The following is a 15,876-nucleotide window of genomic DNA, read 5'->3' as shown; positions in this document are numbered from 1 at the left end:
ACCAAACCAGACGTCCAGTTGCCGCAAACAGCTTTCTTGCACTCCGAGCTCACACAAGTTTTGAACCTGCATCCTCTGTATTGCCCACACACGTGACTGATGTTAATCAGCTACCCCACCGAAAAGCTAGCAATTTAGTGGCATGGGTGGGGGTAATTGAACTTGAGTTTACCATCTCAACTTGGTTACACTTAGCCCAGGATAAGGACTGGCACTGAATTAGCACTACATTAAAGTATACACTGTTATAGTAAAATATGTTATCTAAAATTGGAAACATACATTTTGCTCTCTCTCGATTGGGTGAAAAACTAATGGTATTCTTAATTCATGTTCATGTATCTGATGATGAATTTCATTAAGATGAATGACGATTCTATATACAGTATGACAATCAAACAATTCAACAGAATAATGTACATGTTTGATCATTTCACAGCCAATTGCTTACAATTGCACTGTGGCTTTTTTTTTTTTCTTTTTTTTTGGGGGGGGGGGATTTATTTATCCAGGTTGGTCAGAAGAGATGTCATGTACAAAATGCAAATGCACTTCTTTCTTTTTTTTTTTCTGTAGTAGTAATTCAACACAGTGCAGCCTCTATGACTCTGTGAAGAAGGGTTGTAAACACTGCATGTCACTGGGTTTGTGAGTGGGGGGACACAGGGACAGGACCGTACCATTGGTAATTCTTACTGGGAGCTTAACAGGAATCTGGGGCCTTTAGCCTTCTTACTGATTAATACAATACATCCATGCTAACTTGAACTTGGGGGCTTTCTGATCGATTAAGACCCTCTGTGGGAGAGGGATGTTGCCTTTGTTTTGCCTCGTTCGTATCGTGTTGGTCTTAAAGACAATTTAGCTTCTGTTGTCTATTCAGGGCCCTGGGGCAGTGTTAACGTCAGCACTTAAAGGGATTGTGGCGAGCCGTCCTCCGATTTCTACCTCCACCAACTTCCCGTGCATTGCACTGATGGTCACTTGTGTAATATAACATACTGGTGACTTAGAACAGCATATGCATAAGGAAATTACACTTTTTCCTGATACATACATGCGCATGTACATTCCATTAACATGCATTGTTCAAGCTAGCATATCTTCAATATCCAGACTAGACCTAAGATCTGTACTCAATTCAACTCATCAAAAGGTTATTTACATAGTTAATTCTGTGATTTCTATAATTCTACAAATGCACATATTCCATGTGTTATGGTAGTTGCAAAGATATGAATGCAAAGCAATTACTTTACTAAGACTTTGATAACTATGGTATAGCCTCACATTTTCAAAATGGTGAGTTGTGACGTGGGTCCCAGGGAAACTAGGGAGTTGTCAGATTGGTCATGGCACAAACATCAGTGGGTGTCCCATAAGGACTTTGCAGCATTAGATAGCTGTCTGACCCTCTATCCCATGTTTATCCCATGTTTATCCCATGTTAATTATGTGCCCTGCCTGCGTGCTCTGCCTGACATCACAGCATCCTCTTCCCGGGAAGAGGGCCGACAATGGCCACCTACCTGCTTCCCAATCCAATAACCTCTAATCCCTCTTTAGGACAATAGATAGGACCTAGAGATGACTTCTAGGACAAACACATGCACGCATGCTGTATGCACGCACGCACACACACACACACACACACACACACACACACACACACACACACACACACACACACACACACTCACACTCACACACACACACACACACACACACACACACACACACACACACACACACACACACACACTTAGTGGGATGGTTAAAAGGACAGGTCTCAGACTCCCACCAATGGAAAGATTACTAGTAGTCCCGTCACAAGGTGGAAAACCTTGAACTGATTTAAATTGTTTTTCTTACCCTCGCATTCACATCAATAAACCCAAACCCTGGTCTTGTCTGCTTAGTGGGCATTCCCTGGAAGTAATGTTGGACCTCTAAATCTCTGTAGATTGGCCCCTCTCTCAGTAACCTGGACAAAGAGGAAACCATCCTACGCTTGGTCTGCATCACTTCCTATGGAAACAATGGATACACGAGGCTTAAACACCATTAGGTCAATCACAGTATCAGTCACTTAGCTGCCAGGATCTCTTAATTAGTCCTACATGCAACACATGTGCAGCTAGACAGAAACACTAAGGAACGGAATAGCATATTAACTCTGACCAGAGAGCCTGTGTCATTGTTTATAATGCTCACACAGCGTCAGTGACTTTGCCCGAGTAAAGATTGTTTACTAGTAACAGGGTAACCCTAGTAACCCTAACCCTAACCCTAACCCGAAAGAAAGTCCAGGGGATGCAACTAAATTGTGTAATTTTAATTTTCATGCATCGATCTTGAGATTGTGAGGTGTACCTTACAAGAATAGACCATTTTAGGATGTCATAAGTCGTGTGATATTTCAACCTGAAGTTGAACAAATGGAGTTGGGGTCATCCAAGAATGCTTTCCAAAAAAGAAATACTTTTTTAAATTACTCAAAGAATTCAGAATTATGTCATTTTGATTTCATATTATGAAAAAAGGACACTTCAATTCATTAAATAAGGCTTTTTAATTCAGTATTGCTGCACAGTTCACTTAAAATGTCAGAGGGATGCAAAATGTCCTCTATTCATGGAATAACCCAACTAAGCAAGAGGGTGTGCTATATCATGAATATTGGAATGGCTGTGATGCGGTCATAGGCAGAAGGCTGTGCCCAGTGCCGTCAACCATCACAGCCATTCCAATATTCATGATATATAGTCGCACACAATACTCAAGAGTATTATATATTTTATACAACAGTTTTACATCAAATGCAAGAATTCAGAAGAAAAAACCAACCAGGTTGGTAGTTTAGCTACTGTAAATCACCATGATTTAAAACCTACACATTATGTACTATGCTTTTCTGACCACAGAGAGATAAGATAAATAAAATCTCATCCTAAAAACGGACCTTTGGATGTGTATGTGAGCTGGCCCTATAAGCAGCAACACTAACTTTAATGACGTTGAAGGTCAGAGACAGGGCAAGTTTGGACGGTAACCTTTCCAGTCACCCCTGAGTATGACACTGCTCTGCCATCCTACCATAATGCCTTGAAGGGATAGTTCACTATTTTACACCTTGAAGTCAGATGATTTCTTACCCTGAAAGTAGTCTATGGGCCAGGAGAAACTGTAGTCCATGGTTCAGAATTTTATTATAATATATAATAGCCACAACTAATGTAACCAAATCATCTTAAAGTAATTTCCAACCAAGTTCGAGCGTTCATCTGGGTTGGATTTGGCCATGCAATTCTGAACTTACGCTACTAGCCCATATCCCTCCCAGTGTTTTTTTGTTAGCAGTGGCTAAAGTAAACTGAAGTTAGTAGTGACGATTTCAACAACTTTGAACCATGGATTATAGTTTCTGTAGCTACTGAATCAATCAAATTATTTTAATTACAATCAATTTTAATCTATTATCAATTGATAATAGATTATTATCCAACCTGCTCTCTGGATTTACTTAATCGACTCATTAATAGAAATGCCATACTCCATAAAACCATCCTTAACTTAACTTCGATCAAAACTGTTATTTGTTTTATACCTGCTCTCATCATAGACAATATTCAGGGAATTCACAGACAGTATGTCAATCAATATGATATAGATTAGAATAACCTGGTCCCTGACGCACACTGCCCCCTCCTATGTCTCAGGAGGAGACAGGCTCTGATCATGACCTCTTCCATGGTTCCAGGAAAAGAGGATTACTTGTAATTCTCCTGATGCAGCCCATCCGAGTGTGCCAGCGATGTAAGGAGCAGTAATATGGAGTAACACGGCCTGGAGTGTTACTGGAGATATACTCCAGGCCGTGTTACTCCATATTACTGCTGTTGCATATTGCTGGTTGCTTTATTGATGTTTCACACCCACTGGGCATCATGTGAGGGAGGGTAGGTACTCCTAGGTATGTACTAGGTCTCTCCAATTCAGTTTATACAGAGGCTCTGAGGGAGGGTTACACATCGAAACGTCAGCCTATCTGTGTGTCCCTACTAAATCTATTATCAATGCAGACATCTTAGTGTTCCTACTCTTTGGTTTGCCTGGATGGTCACAACCGTGACGTTTCCAGTTTGACAATTGGCTTCATGCGCACTATGTAATATAATGTATATGTAGGTACATCTGTTCACTCCATGGCCAGTCTGGGAGCACTCTAGAAATAGATACAGGGTTTCCATTTGGCTGCCCCAGTGCTGATTTCAGAAAAATCTTGAGATGAAGGACATCCTCTTCCAGCAGCTCCTTCCAGGTAGCACTGAGTTCTCAGCCCCGGACATCGGACCTCTCCTAGTCAGACTGACTACGGACGCCCAACCCACTCTAGTCTACACAGCCAGGGTAACAGTGTGTCTCATAGCCTGGCGACATGACTATCTCACTCTACATTCACCAACCTAATGACATTGCCTTGGCAGTTAGTCTTTTTGGCAGGAGAAATGACAAGTTGGCTTGGGTAGAGACAAACTGGCATCCAGACCATACTGTATATATTTGGATTGTACTGAGTCTCTTCACTGAGGAAGTGACCTCAGACAAGTCTGACATCGGAACGTTAAACATTCACCCTCTGCCAGTTTGGCTGACGTCCACTGCCCAACCTACCCCAGTCAGTGCCTTCGGAAAGTATTCAGACCCCTTCACTTTTTCCACATTTTGTTGTGTTATAGAGTCAATTTAAAATGGATTAAATTAAAAGAATTTGCGATGCAAATCAGAGACCCTATAAAAAAAAAAGATATTAATTCCAAAATTACATGAACTATTGTCCTTGCATTAAGATGGATTCAGTTCAACTTATTGAGTGATTTGTTGTTGACATTTTTGCATTTTAGCTCATTTTAAGAGTGTCATAGCAAATGGTCTGAATACTTATGTATATGAGGTATTTCTGTATTTCAATTTTAATAAATTTACTGAAATTTCAAGAATCGTGTTTTCGCTTTGTCATTCTCGGGTATTGTGTGTGAATTCAAGGCAAATTCTTTTAATTTAATCCATTTTAAATTGAGTCTATAACACAACAAAAAGTGGAAAAAGTGAAGGGGTCTGAATACTTTCCAAAGGCACTGTAGATCGCACATGATGGGGTCATAGAAACGGGCACTGTGATGATACAGGATGGGGTCTGTTAATGTGGTAGAATTGGACCACAGATAAGACATAATAATCTTACCCGGTCTTAACTGAATACTGCATGTTGGTTGATCACATTATCAACTGGTGACATTCATTGGTTAGAGGGCAGTAGCAAGGAGACGACAGCAATTAGACATACAAAAAAAGACAGTATTAAGATATTTAGTGGCAGGTGCAACATACTCACTGAAAATTAGAAATCCCCTTTTAAATATTTTAAAATGTTGTGGTAATTGTGTGCACTGTCTGTCTGCCTGTTGCTGATGAAGGAAAAGTAGATTGTAGCAGGTAACCATGTTCGGCACAAGAGGGCGACAATGTCAGTGTACATTCATTCAGTAAAAACAGTTGTCTAGTTTACTTTTTTCTATGGACATGTACAGTATGTGTGTGTGTGTGTGTGTGTGTGTGTGTGTGTGTGTGTGTGTGTGTGTGTGTGTGTGTATGTCCGTGTCTGTGTGTGTGTCACTTGGATGCGTGATGTAGTTCCCCATTAATTCCGTGTCATAGTCTCTTCCCCCTCAACACCTACAGTTGGTCCCAGCTGCAGCAGTGTAGTCTCTGTATAGTCTGACTGGGGAACGCTAAATCACTGTGTGAACACTGGACCACCGTAGTAATTCTGACACTAGTAATCTCCTGCATCTTCAGCCAGGGATCCAATGATGGTCAGGGTGGCATCAATTCCATCTCCTTTGCCACTGAATCGAGCTGAAATCCCTGCTCTGGATGGTTTCTTTATACCATAGTATATCAGGAGTTGAGGAGCATCACCAGGTATTTGTTTATACCAGTGTACATGACACAGTGTAAACTGTGTTGGTGCGGCCCATCCTGATGGCGTTGCCCCCCCCCCATAGAGGAGCTGCAGCAGAGGAGTGCCTCGGTGGTCTGCCTGGCCGACAGGGCTTTCCCTACAGTCATGTCACATTCCTAAATTCTACTAGCGGCTGTACATGCTATTGCATGGAGCCGGATTGATCTAAGGCCCCTGTGTAAAATACTACTCTGATAACGACTTTCTCACTTGGTGCCACAGAGCTCATAGGTTATCTTGTATCTAGCTATCTTGTGCACCTATAAGCCTGGGGTGATATAAGCATAATCTCAATCACTTTCGCTAGCTGTAGTAGTTAGCTGGTGAGCTGGCATCAGTTGCTAGCCACTATTAGCTTCAGTCACCCAGGGTTTCATACACAATATGCAGCTTTTATTGAGAAAGCAATATAAGGAATATACAGCTTATATTGAGTTTAATCAAATTTAGCTAGTGCGATTTGACGGTGTGTCGGCGAGAGACAGATGAGCTTGATTTAATTTCATATTTATTCTTCCATGCAAATTATTATTATTATTTTTTTATATGCTATGCTGAAGTTCATTCCACTGCACCTCTTTGTTGGGGCAAATTACCTATACCAAATCACAGTATCCCTGAGCCATAGTTCTGCCTGGGAAGCTGGTTCCCCCAGGCCCCAGAAGCTGCAGAGAAAAAATATATAATACATAAAAAATGTTTGCCGTCCCAAAATCTTCTGCAGTGTCTAAATACAACTCAGCATAATGTTAATATATATATTACTCATTGGTACTGTATAGTTTTGTCAATAACCTGTCAACTACCTTATTTGTGACATATTGGCTCAAAGGGACCTATAACAATAGCAGTCCAACCAGGAAGGATTAACAACTATGACCCTTCTTAGTTCACCAGAACAGTGCAGAGAACACTTATTGTCAGAAGACACTTACCCTCAACTCAGGCATTGGTGCCAGGGGTCGGAACATATGTGGCTGTGATGTCACAAGCCCAGAAGTGGCCCCAGCTGGGCACATGTCTGCATATCTCCTCCTAGTAGTACCTGTCACACATGGGGGCAAGGTGTTGTATCACTGCTGACCACAGAAAGGAAACTGGAAGAGTCACATCTTGATTTCAAGCATATCCACCATACTCTTTTCCTCACATGCCAACTACTGAGCTAAAGGTATACATATAATCACCTGCTCTCATGGAGTAGGGGTTCACTCCAATTTGGAGACAGTTGCTGCCCTTTGGTGGAGGTGGTGGCATCACTGCACAGAGATGAAGGAACAAAATTATGAGATGAGATGGAAGTCTCACATCTAGATGTAAAGCATATCCACCATCCTCTGTTTCCCACACACAGGATAGCTAGAGGTATACAAATCATCTGCTCTCATGGAGTATGGGTTCACTCCATTTTTGAGACAGTTGGTGCCCATTGGTGGAGGTGGTGGAAGTCTGGTCTGTGGAAGAGTGTCAACAAAACACAAGAAACATAAGAAACAACTGGTCAAATAAGACTGTGGTATCTCAACTTTAAATGACCGTTTAAATGATGTTCTCTTGAGACACACTCTCCTTCACCCATCCCTGAACAGACGCATCAAAGACCATCTGAGGAAAAAGAGTTCAAATCAGCCATCTGATTTGGAAATATGAACAACTGAGGAGATAGCACAACAAACTATTCTATAGCATAGCAAACTATTTGATGTGCAGTAATTGGTTATTGCAGTAAGTTCATATTGCATTATTACTGAGACAAAAAACAATAACTATTGTGCAGAGCGAGGCAAGAAACCAAATAATTAAAAATTGGACCTCATCCTTAAAAAACAAAAACAAAAATAACAAAATACATTTAAGAGATTACATGGACATTGCGAACAGTGTGTTAGGATTGTGATGTTTCTATCTATTTCTAGCATAACTGCATAATTTCACATCAGGGTTAGTTTTTAAAGAATTTATAAGTGCATTTATAAAGCATTTATAAGTGCATATATAAAGCATTAATAACCTGCTCCATTTGGCAAACACCAAGTGGATATCGAACAATCTAAACTAATGAGTTATAACTGTTTGTAGATTGTTTATAATTTAATAATAAACTGGTTATAAGTGATTTATTAACTAATTCTAAACCATCTATAAACCCTTTACAAATGTGACCTTAATGTAAAGTGTTACTGAGAAAGTTACAGACCAGAAGATGCTAGCTTAAAAACAGCACCTGAAACAGGGGAGGATATTGTTTTTTAGTCTAGCCTCTGAATCTTTCTCACTCATCATTATTAATAATTCATTCATGATTTTTCATCATCATGGCAGCATCAGAATTAATTTAGAAACACATTCTTGGCTCATTTACACACAAGAAATGTCTCAGGACATCATTCACCATTCACTCACCATCGGGAAAGACATGATCTGAAACACCCAGCAAACATCCAACAGAGTTCATTGAGTTCACTTAAATATGGAACCCAATACTATAACGTTAGACTACTCCAATATACTTTACGTTCATTTGTCCAAATACTTATGATTTATTCTTCAAATAGGGGGACTACATTCATAAAGTTATTTTATTTCTTAATGGTAAAATATGAAAATACTCTCAAATAAATGTGAAAGTATTCCATGAAAATCACTTCGGATGACACCGGATGAATATGTGAAAACTGAACTTGTCACTAATTCTTTAAATTACATTTATCTCATTAACCCTTTGTTTAAGGGTTACAAACTTTTGCAAAAAGGTTTGCCAAAACTCCCCACTCATGGGTGTGGGGAGATATGCCCCCTGCCTAATCAGATTACTTCTTGACAATATTTCTCGCACAGGTGTCAAACTCATTCCATGGAGGGCCGAGTGTCTACAGGTTTTTGCTCTTCCCATCTACTTGATTGATGAATTGAGGTCACTAATTAGTATGGAACTCCCCTCACCTGGTTGACAAGGTCTTCATTGAAAGGAAAAACCAAAAGCCTGCTGACACTCGGCCCTCCATGGAATGAGTTTGACACCTGTGATTTAGGGGACCAACCTTGCTCAAGAGCTCCCCCAGAGATCAAAGGTTCCATACAACTGTGGTGGTCTAATGAGCAAAAAAATATGTTAACATTATATCATGAACCATACAGCAAACATTCAAGTTCAATTTTGATGTAAAGAATTAATGACCATAAATTACCATAAGACTTTTTGCTTTGACTTTAGCTTTACCTGCTCAACCCAGATCCAAGCGACCTCATTTTGAGGAAGGGTTATAAGACGGTAATACACAGCAAGACGACATCGACAATGAAAAGCGCAAACATCTTATTGGAAGGATTCAGACTTTAATTGAGATCCATTTGAAAAAATGTTTTACAAAAAGTAACATTCAAATTTTACATTTTTAAAAAAAAAACAACAACACAATAATCAATTAAAATAAGGAGCTTTGATACAACAGAATCCGTTAACTAAGTAAATGGCTTCTATAAACAATGTGAAAATAAGAATATACATGGATGCTACAAACAGACATATTACGATAAAAAATAAACTAATAAATGGCATGATTGTATCCTTTTAGACTGAGTAACGACTTGAAAACGAGCAGTGGTAAAATCTTAGAATTAGAATGAGTAGAATGGACATTCCAATTCAGCCCAACATTACATGGTGAGTGGACTGGTGGTTTATTGGGAGTTTATCCATTTGGAATGTTCAATTTATCTATAGTGCTTATCACAAGATCTACCTGAATTCTGTGAATTTCTCAGTGTTCTTTCACATGTGCAACAATGGTAAATCTACTGTGCCACCATATTGGGAGGACTGTGAATACTCAATGGATTTCAGAAGTATGCCCATTCTACATATTCTAATTCTATGAGTGACACCAACCATGAGGCTTCATTCAGACAGGACCCAGACTTGTTAGACACAGAAACGGAATAAAATGTGAATATACAACAAAAGAATGTGGGGAAAAAAAACAAAAAACTAAACATAAATGAAGACACATTTGACTTGAGCAAGCACCACAATGGGCTTGTGTGGAGAGATGACCAAACATTCTTCTCAGACAAACTGGCTATGGGTAGACGTTGTTGCCCTTGGGCACAGATCTAGGATCCGCTTACCCCTCCCCAAATCCTCTCCTATTCCATTAGGGAAGACAACGCAAATCTGACCTTAGATCAGTCTATAAAGGCAATTCCATCCTACTCCCACAAACCGCTTCTATAGTACTTTACCAGAAGCAAGCATGACATAACATGGGTACGACAACAGGCAGATATTGGTGATAATGTACTGCCATGGTAGGTTATAACTAGGTCATAGCCTATGTCATACCTGTGACAGTGTTATGGTCTTATGAAGGTGCTATGCCTTGCTGCTTCAAGTAAAGAGCTTTCAATCCCCTCTAGAATTAACCGCTACTCTTTCTCAGTACACAGAATCCCCCGCCCCAAAGACCCTCTCTAGAGTTTGATTAATACATCAGTCAATCAATCAATAAATTGCTATATAGAGATAGAGGCCATAACTACTGTTCCTTTCCCTGACGCCTTCAACCTTCAGCATCATCATTATTTAACAGACATCTAACCCACAAGAATTACATCATCTGCAAAAGCTTAAAAAACATGCATCTCCAGCATTTTATACAACAGAGTATGATACAAAATAAGGCATTTCATTGTGTGATTATTCATGTGTTTGTGTGTGTGTGTGTGTGTGTGTCTGTGCGTGCATGTGTTTGAGTGTGTTTGAGCATGTGTACATTGCAACCACATTTAATGTCATTTTTTGCCCTGCCTATAAAAAGACTGCAAAACGAACATAAAGTCATGATAACTCTTACTTAAAATATATATATTTGTCATATATATTTACGTATATATTCATATAAAAAAGAAAAAACCATAAAGAGGGGGGAAAAAAGCCCAAGAGGTCCCTGTGGTAGGCCAGTTCATAAACCACACCCTCATTCCATGACCTCACCGGGCGCCACAGTGACCAGCTGCAAAGGGATATCCTGATTGGCTAAGAGGTCGCGGGTGGTGGCTGTTGATTGGAGGATGAGGGTGGTTCCGTCGGCGGTGATGATGGTGTCGCTGTGGGGCGGAGACGAGGAGGAAACGGCGCCTTTTTTGTTCTGATGAGTCTTTATGTGCTTGGCCAAATGGTCGCTACGCATGAACCTCTTGGAACACTCAACACACACAAACTTCTTCTCTCCTGTTGAGGGGCAAAGCAGAGGCATGAGTGTGTGCATGCAATAACACTGCAAAAACTTTTCTCCATGTTGAAAGACAAAAAAAAAAGGGGGATGTGTTTTTGTGTACATGTTCCTACCCGTGTGTGTCCTCCTGTGTCTCTGTAGCTCGTCACTCCTGGTGAATCTCTTGCCACAGAAGAGCCAGTTGCATACGAAGGGTCTTTCTCCACTGTGCCAGCGCAGGTGGGCTCGCAGGTGGGAGGTCTTCCCATACACCTTCCCACAGCCCGGGATATGGCAGATATGCTGCTTTTTCTTACCCATGCTCGAGCCTCTGGAAGACAGAGAGAGAAAGAGAGACAGACAGTGAGAGACATACACACATTGAAGTACTAGCTAAATCCCCTCTTCTCTGTGGTACACACTGGGATATTGCTCTTGGTTTCCTGTTTTTCTATGCGTTTCTGTGTGTGCCCGTGTGACCCACCTCCCTCCCGCCTCCTTGCAGTTGGGGCATGTGCAGGCTACCCTCCTCAGCCTCTTCCCCTCCCCACCGGTCGTGTCCATGTCCTCGTCCCCCAATTGGGCACGGAGGTTGGACAAGTCACTGGGGTTGAGGGTGGAGTCTCCGCTGAGCTGCCAATCCTCCGAATCTGGCTCCTCCTTAATGTGGATGTCTGAGTAAAAAAAAGAATGAGAAGAAAGAGAGGGGGAGAATGAAAGCATTAGAATTTCTAACCACAATTCGATATAAAATGCGCACGACAAAATGTTAATGAACTAACAAAAACACACTAAAAATAGAAAAACAAACTGACTCAAAAGGTGAGGGAGAGAGATATCGTTAACATGGCAGTCTGAAGAATACTATTCCTTACCAGCAGGACTGCCTGCATCGTCTCCCTGGGTGTACTGCACCCCAGCCTGTCCAACAGAGTTGACTGTGACGGTCTGGAGGCTAGGGAGGCTGACCTGCCCTCCCTGCCCCAGAGGGAGGGTCTGGACTGGGGCCAGAGTCAGCTGCTGGGCCTGCCCCTGGCCCTGGGGCAGCTGGAGACCCTGGAGGCTCTGAACACCCTGAACCTGGAACAAGGACGAGAGAGAGACAGCGAGAGAGAGAGGGAGAGTTACACACACACCTGCACAGGATAATCAAACTGACATACACTGTCTGACATAGACTCAAAAGCGGTAAAATTGTCTTTCGCTCTCTCTCACATGCACGCACGCACACACTACCTGGAAGGTCTGCCACTGAATCTGCCCTGAGGCAGTGACTGTCTGGGCCTGGATGAGGAACGTTCCTGGGTTGACCAACTGCACGCTCTGCATAGTCTGGCCGCCCTGGGACAACTCCTGGCCCTGGTTGTCCCCCGACAGGTGGAGGATGGGCTGGGAGAGGGACGAGGAGTTGGCGGTGGAGACCTGGATTTGTATAGAATCATACAGTAGAGGGAGTTTGGCTATTGCAGAAGCATTATGATGCACACAACTTCCAATTCTATACACTGTGATATATGACATAACAGCCATGTTAGCACCTCCTTAGGTCATGTTGAACAATGCCTGACTGTCGTAAAGATGGGCGCAACCGTGGCCTATGGTTCTGACCTGGATGTGCTGCAAGTGGTTGTTGGAGTTGTAGTTCTCTGAGGGGTCAGCGACTCCAGCAGACACAGCTGTAGCTTGAGTCAGGACACCCGTCCCGTCGATGGTCTCCGGGAGATGGGAGGAAGAGGAGGAGGAGGAGGAGGGGGTGGTGGTGGTAGTTGGCACGTAGAGATCTTGGTTAGCGTCGCTAACTGACATCAGTGTCTGTTTGGCTCCGCCGTCCAGCCCCTGGTTCTCGAGCGAGTGACCGCCCATGATCAGCTGACCATCAGCAGTTACCCCAGTGACGCCCGTTGCTATTGTCTGAGCGCCCGTCAGCCCTAGCGACTCCAGGTCGAGGCTGTTTATCGGGACAAACGTGATGTTTCCAGGCAAACCGCTATAGCCCCCGCTTAATGAGACCCCTTGAATCTGTTGCATGTGCCCAGTCTGTGTCAGGGGGTCGGTGGAGGTTGTAGTGGCGACACTGATTCCTATGCTGCCTTGGCTACCATCCTGAATAAGCTGGATCTGTCCCGTGCCATCGTCCAATCCCTGCGCTGAGAAGCTTGCCAGTGTTCCGTCTGCATTGTGGATCTGGGGAATGACCTGATGGAGAGAGGAGATACATGTTCAGTGCCTCTCTTACTGCGGTAGATGTGTATAGAGCAGTGAAACTCAACCCTGGTCCTCCAGAGTCGCAATGGGTTCAGGTTTTTCATCCCAGCCCAGATCAGTCACACCTTATTGAACTAATCGACTGATCTTCAAAACCTTGATGAGCTAAGTCAGGTGTGTCAGTGCTGAGCTGGTACAAAGGTCTGCAGTACTGCAGCTCTCCAGGACCAGGACTGAGGATCACTGGTATAGAGTGATTGAATATAGGTCCTACCTGATACTGAATGCTGGACACTCCGTTGGCTGAGCCATCATTCCCGGACGCTGTGACATAGATGGGCTGGTTAGACATACTCCCAAGGGGAAGCACGTACTGGCCGTTGGTTGTGACGATTCCCGAGTTTGGAATGTGGACAATTCCCTGCTCTTCCTTCACAGTGGAGACCGGGGTTAGCACCTCCCATCGGTCTGAACCTGTTAGCTGTATGGCCGACATATCTGTGGTCTGATAGAGAGGGGGCCGCATCTTAGCATGGGTGATGTAATTAACAAAATAGAAAAATGGGAGAAAAAGGGGAAAGGCTAGAGGCATTAAATATAGTCTACAGTGTACCGATAGAGATGTAAGGAATAGCATTCCAGATGTTCCAGTTTGTGATCGATCAGGAAAACACATTTCGGACAACATGTCAACATCACGCTATGCATGTCTTCAGCGCCACAATTCCCGTCACTAATTAACATTGATGGCCAAGCCAGCCATACCACATCAGACAAAAAGATGATGGAGCAACTAACGATATTGCAAAGCCATCATATTGATCCATAATGTACCCCTCAAGCCCTAGAGCACTATCGGCGAGCCGACTGAAGTGACTGACTACTAGTGTCCTACCCACTATGGGCGGGTTTTAGAGGGGTAAAGTGGGTGGCCGTTATTGCGGGGAACACAGGAAGTGTACGGCTTTCACCCCCTGCTTCAAAATTTAAAACGTGAGAACTTCATGCTTGCTAAAAACATCCTGCATGTATAGATGGGAGAATGCGAAGGACAAGCTAAAATGTCGGATACCTGGGTTTCCGCTCCACCGCCGTGTTGCAGAAATTCGCTTTGACTGCTGTCCACGTCCGCGGACGCCATTTCTCCTTGTTTCAGAGGCTGCTCTGGCGCTAGCAGAGAGAGAGAGGGAAACTGAGCAAAACACAAACAAATCCAACACTTTTCGGTCAGATAAGGCTGTAAAGAAACATCAAACTTCGGTTGTTGAAGACTTGATCGCAAAACGAAACTTTGCAGCGATGATTTAAAGTGGATTTCATCACAGATTTAATGTTTACTTTGTTAACTATGGCTAGCTAGTTAGCCCAACAAGCTAGCATAGGGCTCCTGCAAAAGATTAAAAGACGTAGCTTGCTTTGCTAATGGTTGTACAAACTCACCGGTAGGTTGTATGCTTCGATGAGCTAACTGTTACGTACCAGTCATAGCGTGAATGGTAATAATCGGAAGAGTATCTGATCAACTAAACTCCGAACATGATTATTTTTTATCAAAGGCGGGCTAGTGTTGATCGGTGAATTCGGGTCGATTTTTTTCTGTTTTGATTGACGGTGCGGGAAACACAAAAAGGTGGGGCTAACAAGCTTGACCGTCAAAATTTGCATCACGTAACAGGAAGTCCCGCCGTTCTTCTCTAAAGTAATTGGTTAGCTAAAGGACTTGGTGAGCCGTCTATGGTCTGCCAACATATCAATCATTTTTATGGCACAAGGGTTTCCTGTTTGTTGTTGGACACACACGAACGCAAACTAGGGAATCTTCTTTGGAATGAAATGGCTGGAAGTTCTGCAGAAAAAAACAAAAGAGCGGCCTCTCCATTGTTGTTCATAATGTATTGCCACATCTGCGTAATACATTCCTCACTATTATTGCATACTTTATAGCAGCTTGCTAAGATATCTTACACAGCTGAGCATCATTTATAAACTCACATACTATATTTGTGATGCTTGCTAGCAGACCGCGTAGACAACATTTTTGAACCCCCTTAGTGCCGTTCAGTCTACATCCATATAGTATCCACTGATGCCAACAACCCACATATAACTTCAAATCCATAGCCATCGCTGATCAGGTGATGAACAGTAAACTAATGTGGAATGTGTTTTGGTACAAGAGTTCAGGGATCCAGAGTGAAGGGCAGCTTTCTGGTGGGACGGCAAGGACCAGGATAGAGGGTGGAGTAGACTCAGCCTGGACGAATTCAGGAACTGATGTCTAATTTTGGAATGGCTCAGATCAGGACAGATAAGCACAAAGAGGACAACACAAGATTTGAGTCTGATGTAAACTGAAAAACTGATACATTAAACAGTAGGAGAGAATCAACATACAGCAGGTGGCCTGAGGCCCCTGGCACATCTAAAATACAT

At 42.6% G+C, this 15,876-nt stretch overlaps 1 protein-coding gene across 3 annotated transcripts; it reads right to left on the bottom strand.

Annotated features, from left to right (window-relative positions):
- Positions 1–9,347: 9,347 nt before the first annotated feature.
- LOC310814477 (transcription factor Sp3-like) lies at positions 9,348–15,429 on the bottom strand. Of its 3 annotated transcripts, none has more exons than XM_083683913.1 (9): positions 14,884–15,429; positions 14,516–14,613; positions 13,718–13,948; positions 12,847–13,434; positions 12,475–12,660; positions 12,114–12,318; positions 11,723–11,912; positions 11,373–11,569; positions 9,348–11,255 (listed from the first exon to the last, which is right to left on the bottom strand). In XM_083683913.1, exons 2-9 carry the CDS (start codon positions 14,582–14,584, stop codon positions 11,002–11,004), a joined length of 1,920 nt encoding a protein of 639 aa, XP_083540039.1. In that variant the 5' UTR covers positions 14,585–14,613; positions 14,884–15,429; the 3' UTR covers positions 9,348–11,001. The 3 variants fall into 3 exon arrangements, with proteins under 3 accessions (XP_083540039.1, XP_083540040.1, XP_083540038.1); XM_083683914.1 differs by having other exon boundaries at positions 14,516–14,607; XM_083683912.1 differs by having other exon boundaries at positions 14,923–15,429.
- Between the last annotated feature and the right edge of the window lie 447 nt (positions 15,430–15,876).

Source organism: Argentina silus, assembly GCF_951799395.1.
Source record: "Argentina silus genome assembly, chromosome: 13".
In the NCBI taxonomy this organism is placed as follows: domain Eukaryota; kingdom Metazoa; phylum Chordata; class Actinopteri; order Argentiniformes; family Argentinidae; genus Argentina; species Argentina silus.
Note: the sequence above shows the minus strand (reverse complement) of the source record. Positions and strands in the feature narration are given on the sequence as shown.

Coding starts and splice junctions, on each gene's coding strand:
- LOC310814477 (XM_083683912.1), bottom strand. Junction 11,913..12,113: donor CGATGCAGGCAGTCCTGCTG/GTAAGGAATAGT, acceptor TTTTTTACTCAG/ACATCCACATTAAGGAGGAG. Junction 11,256..11,372: donor ACACAGGAGGACACACACGG/GTAGGAACATGT, acceptor GCCCCTCAACAG/GAGAGAAGAAGTTTGTGTGT.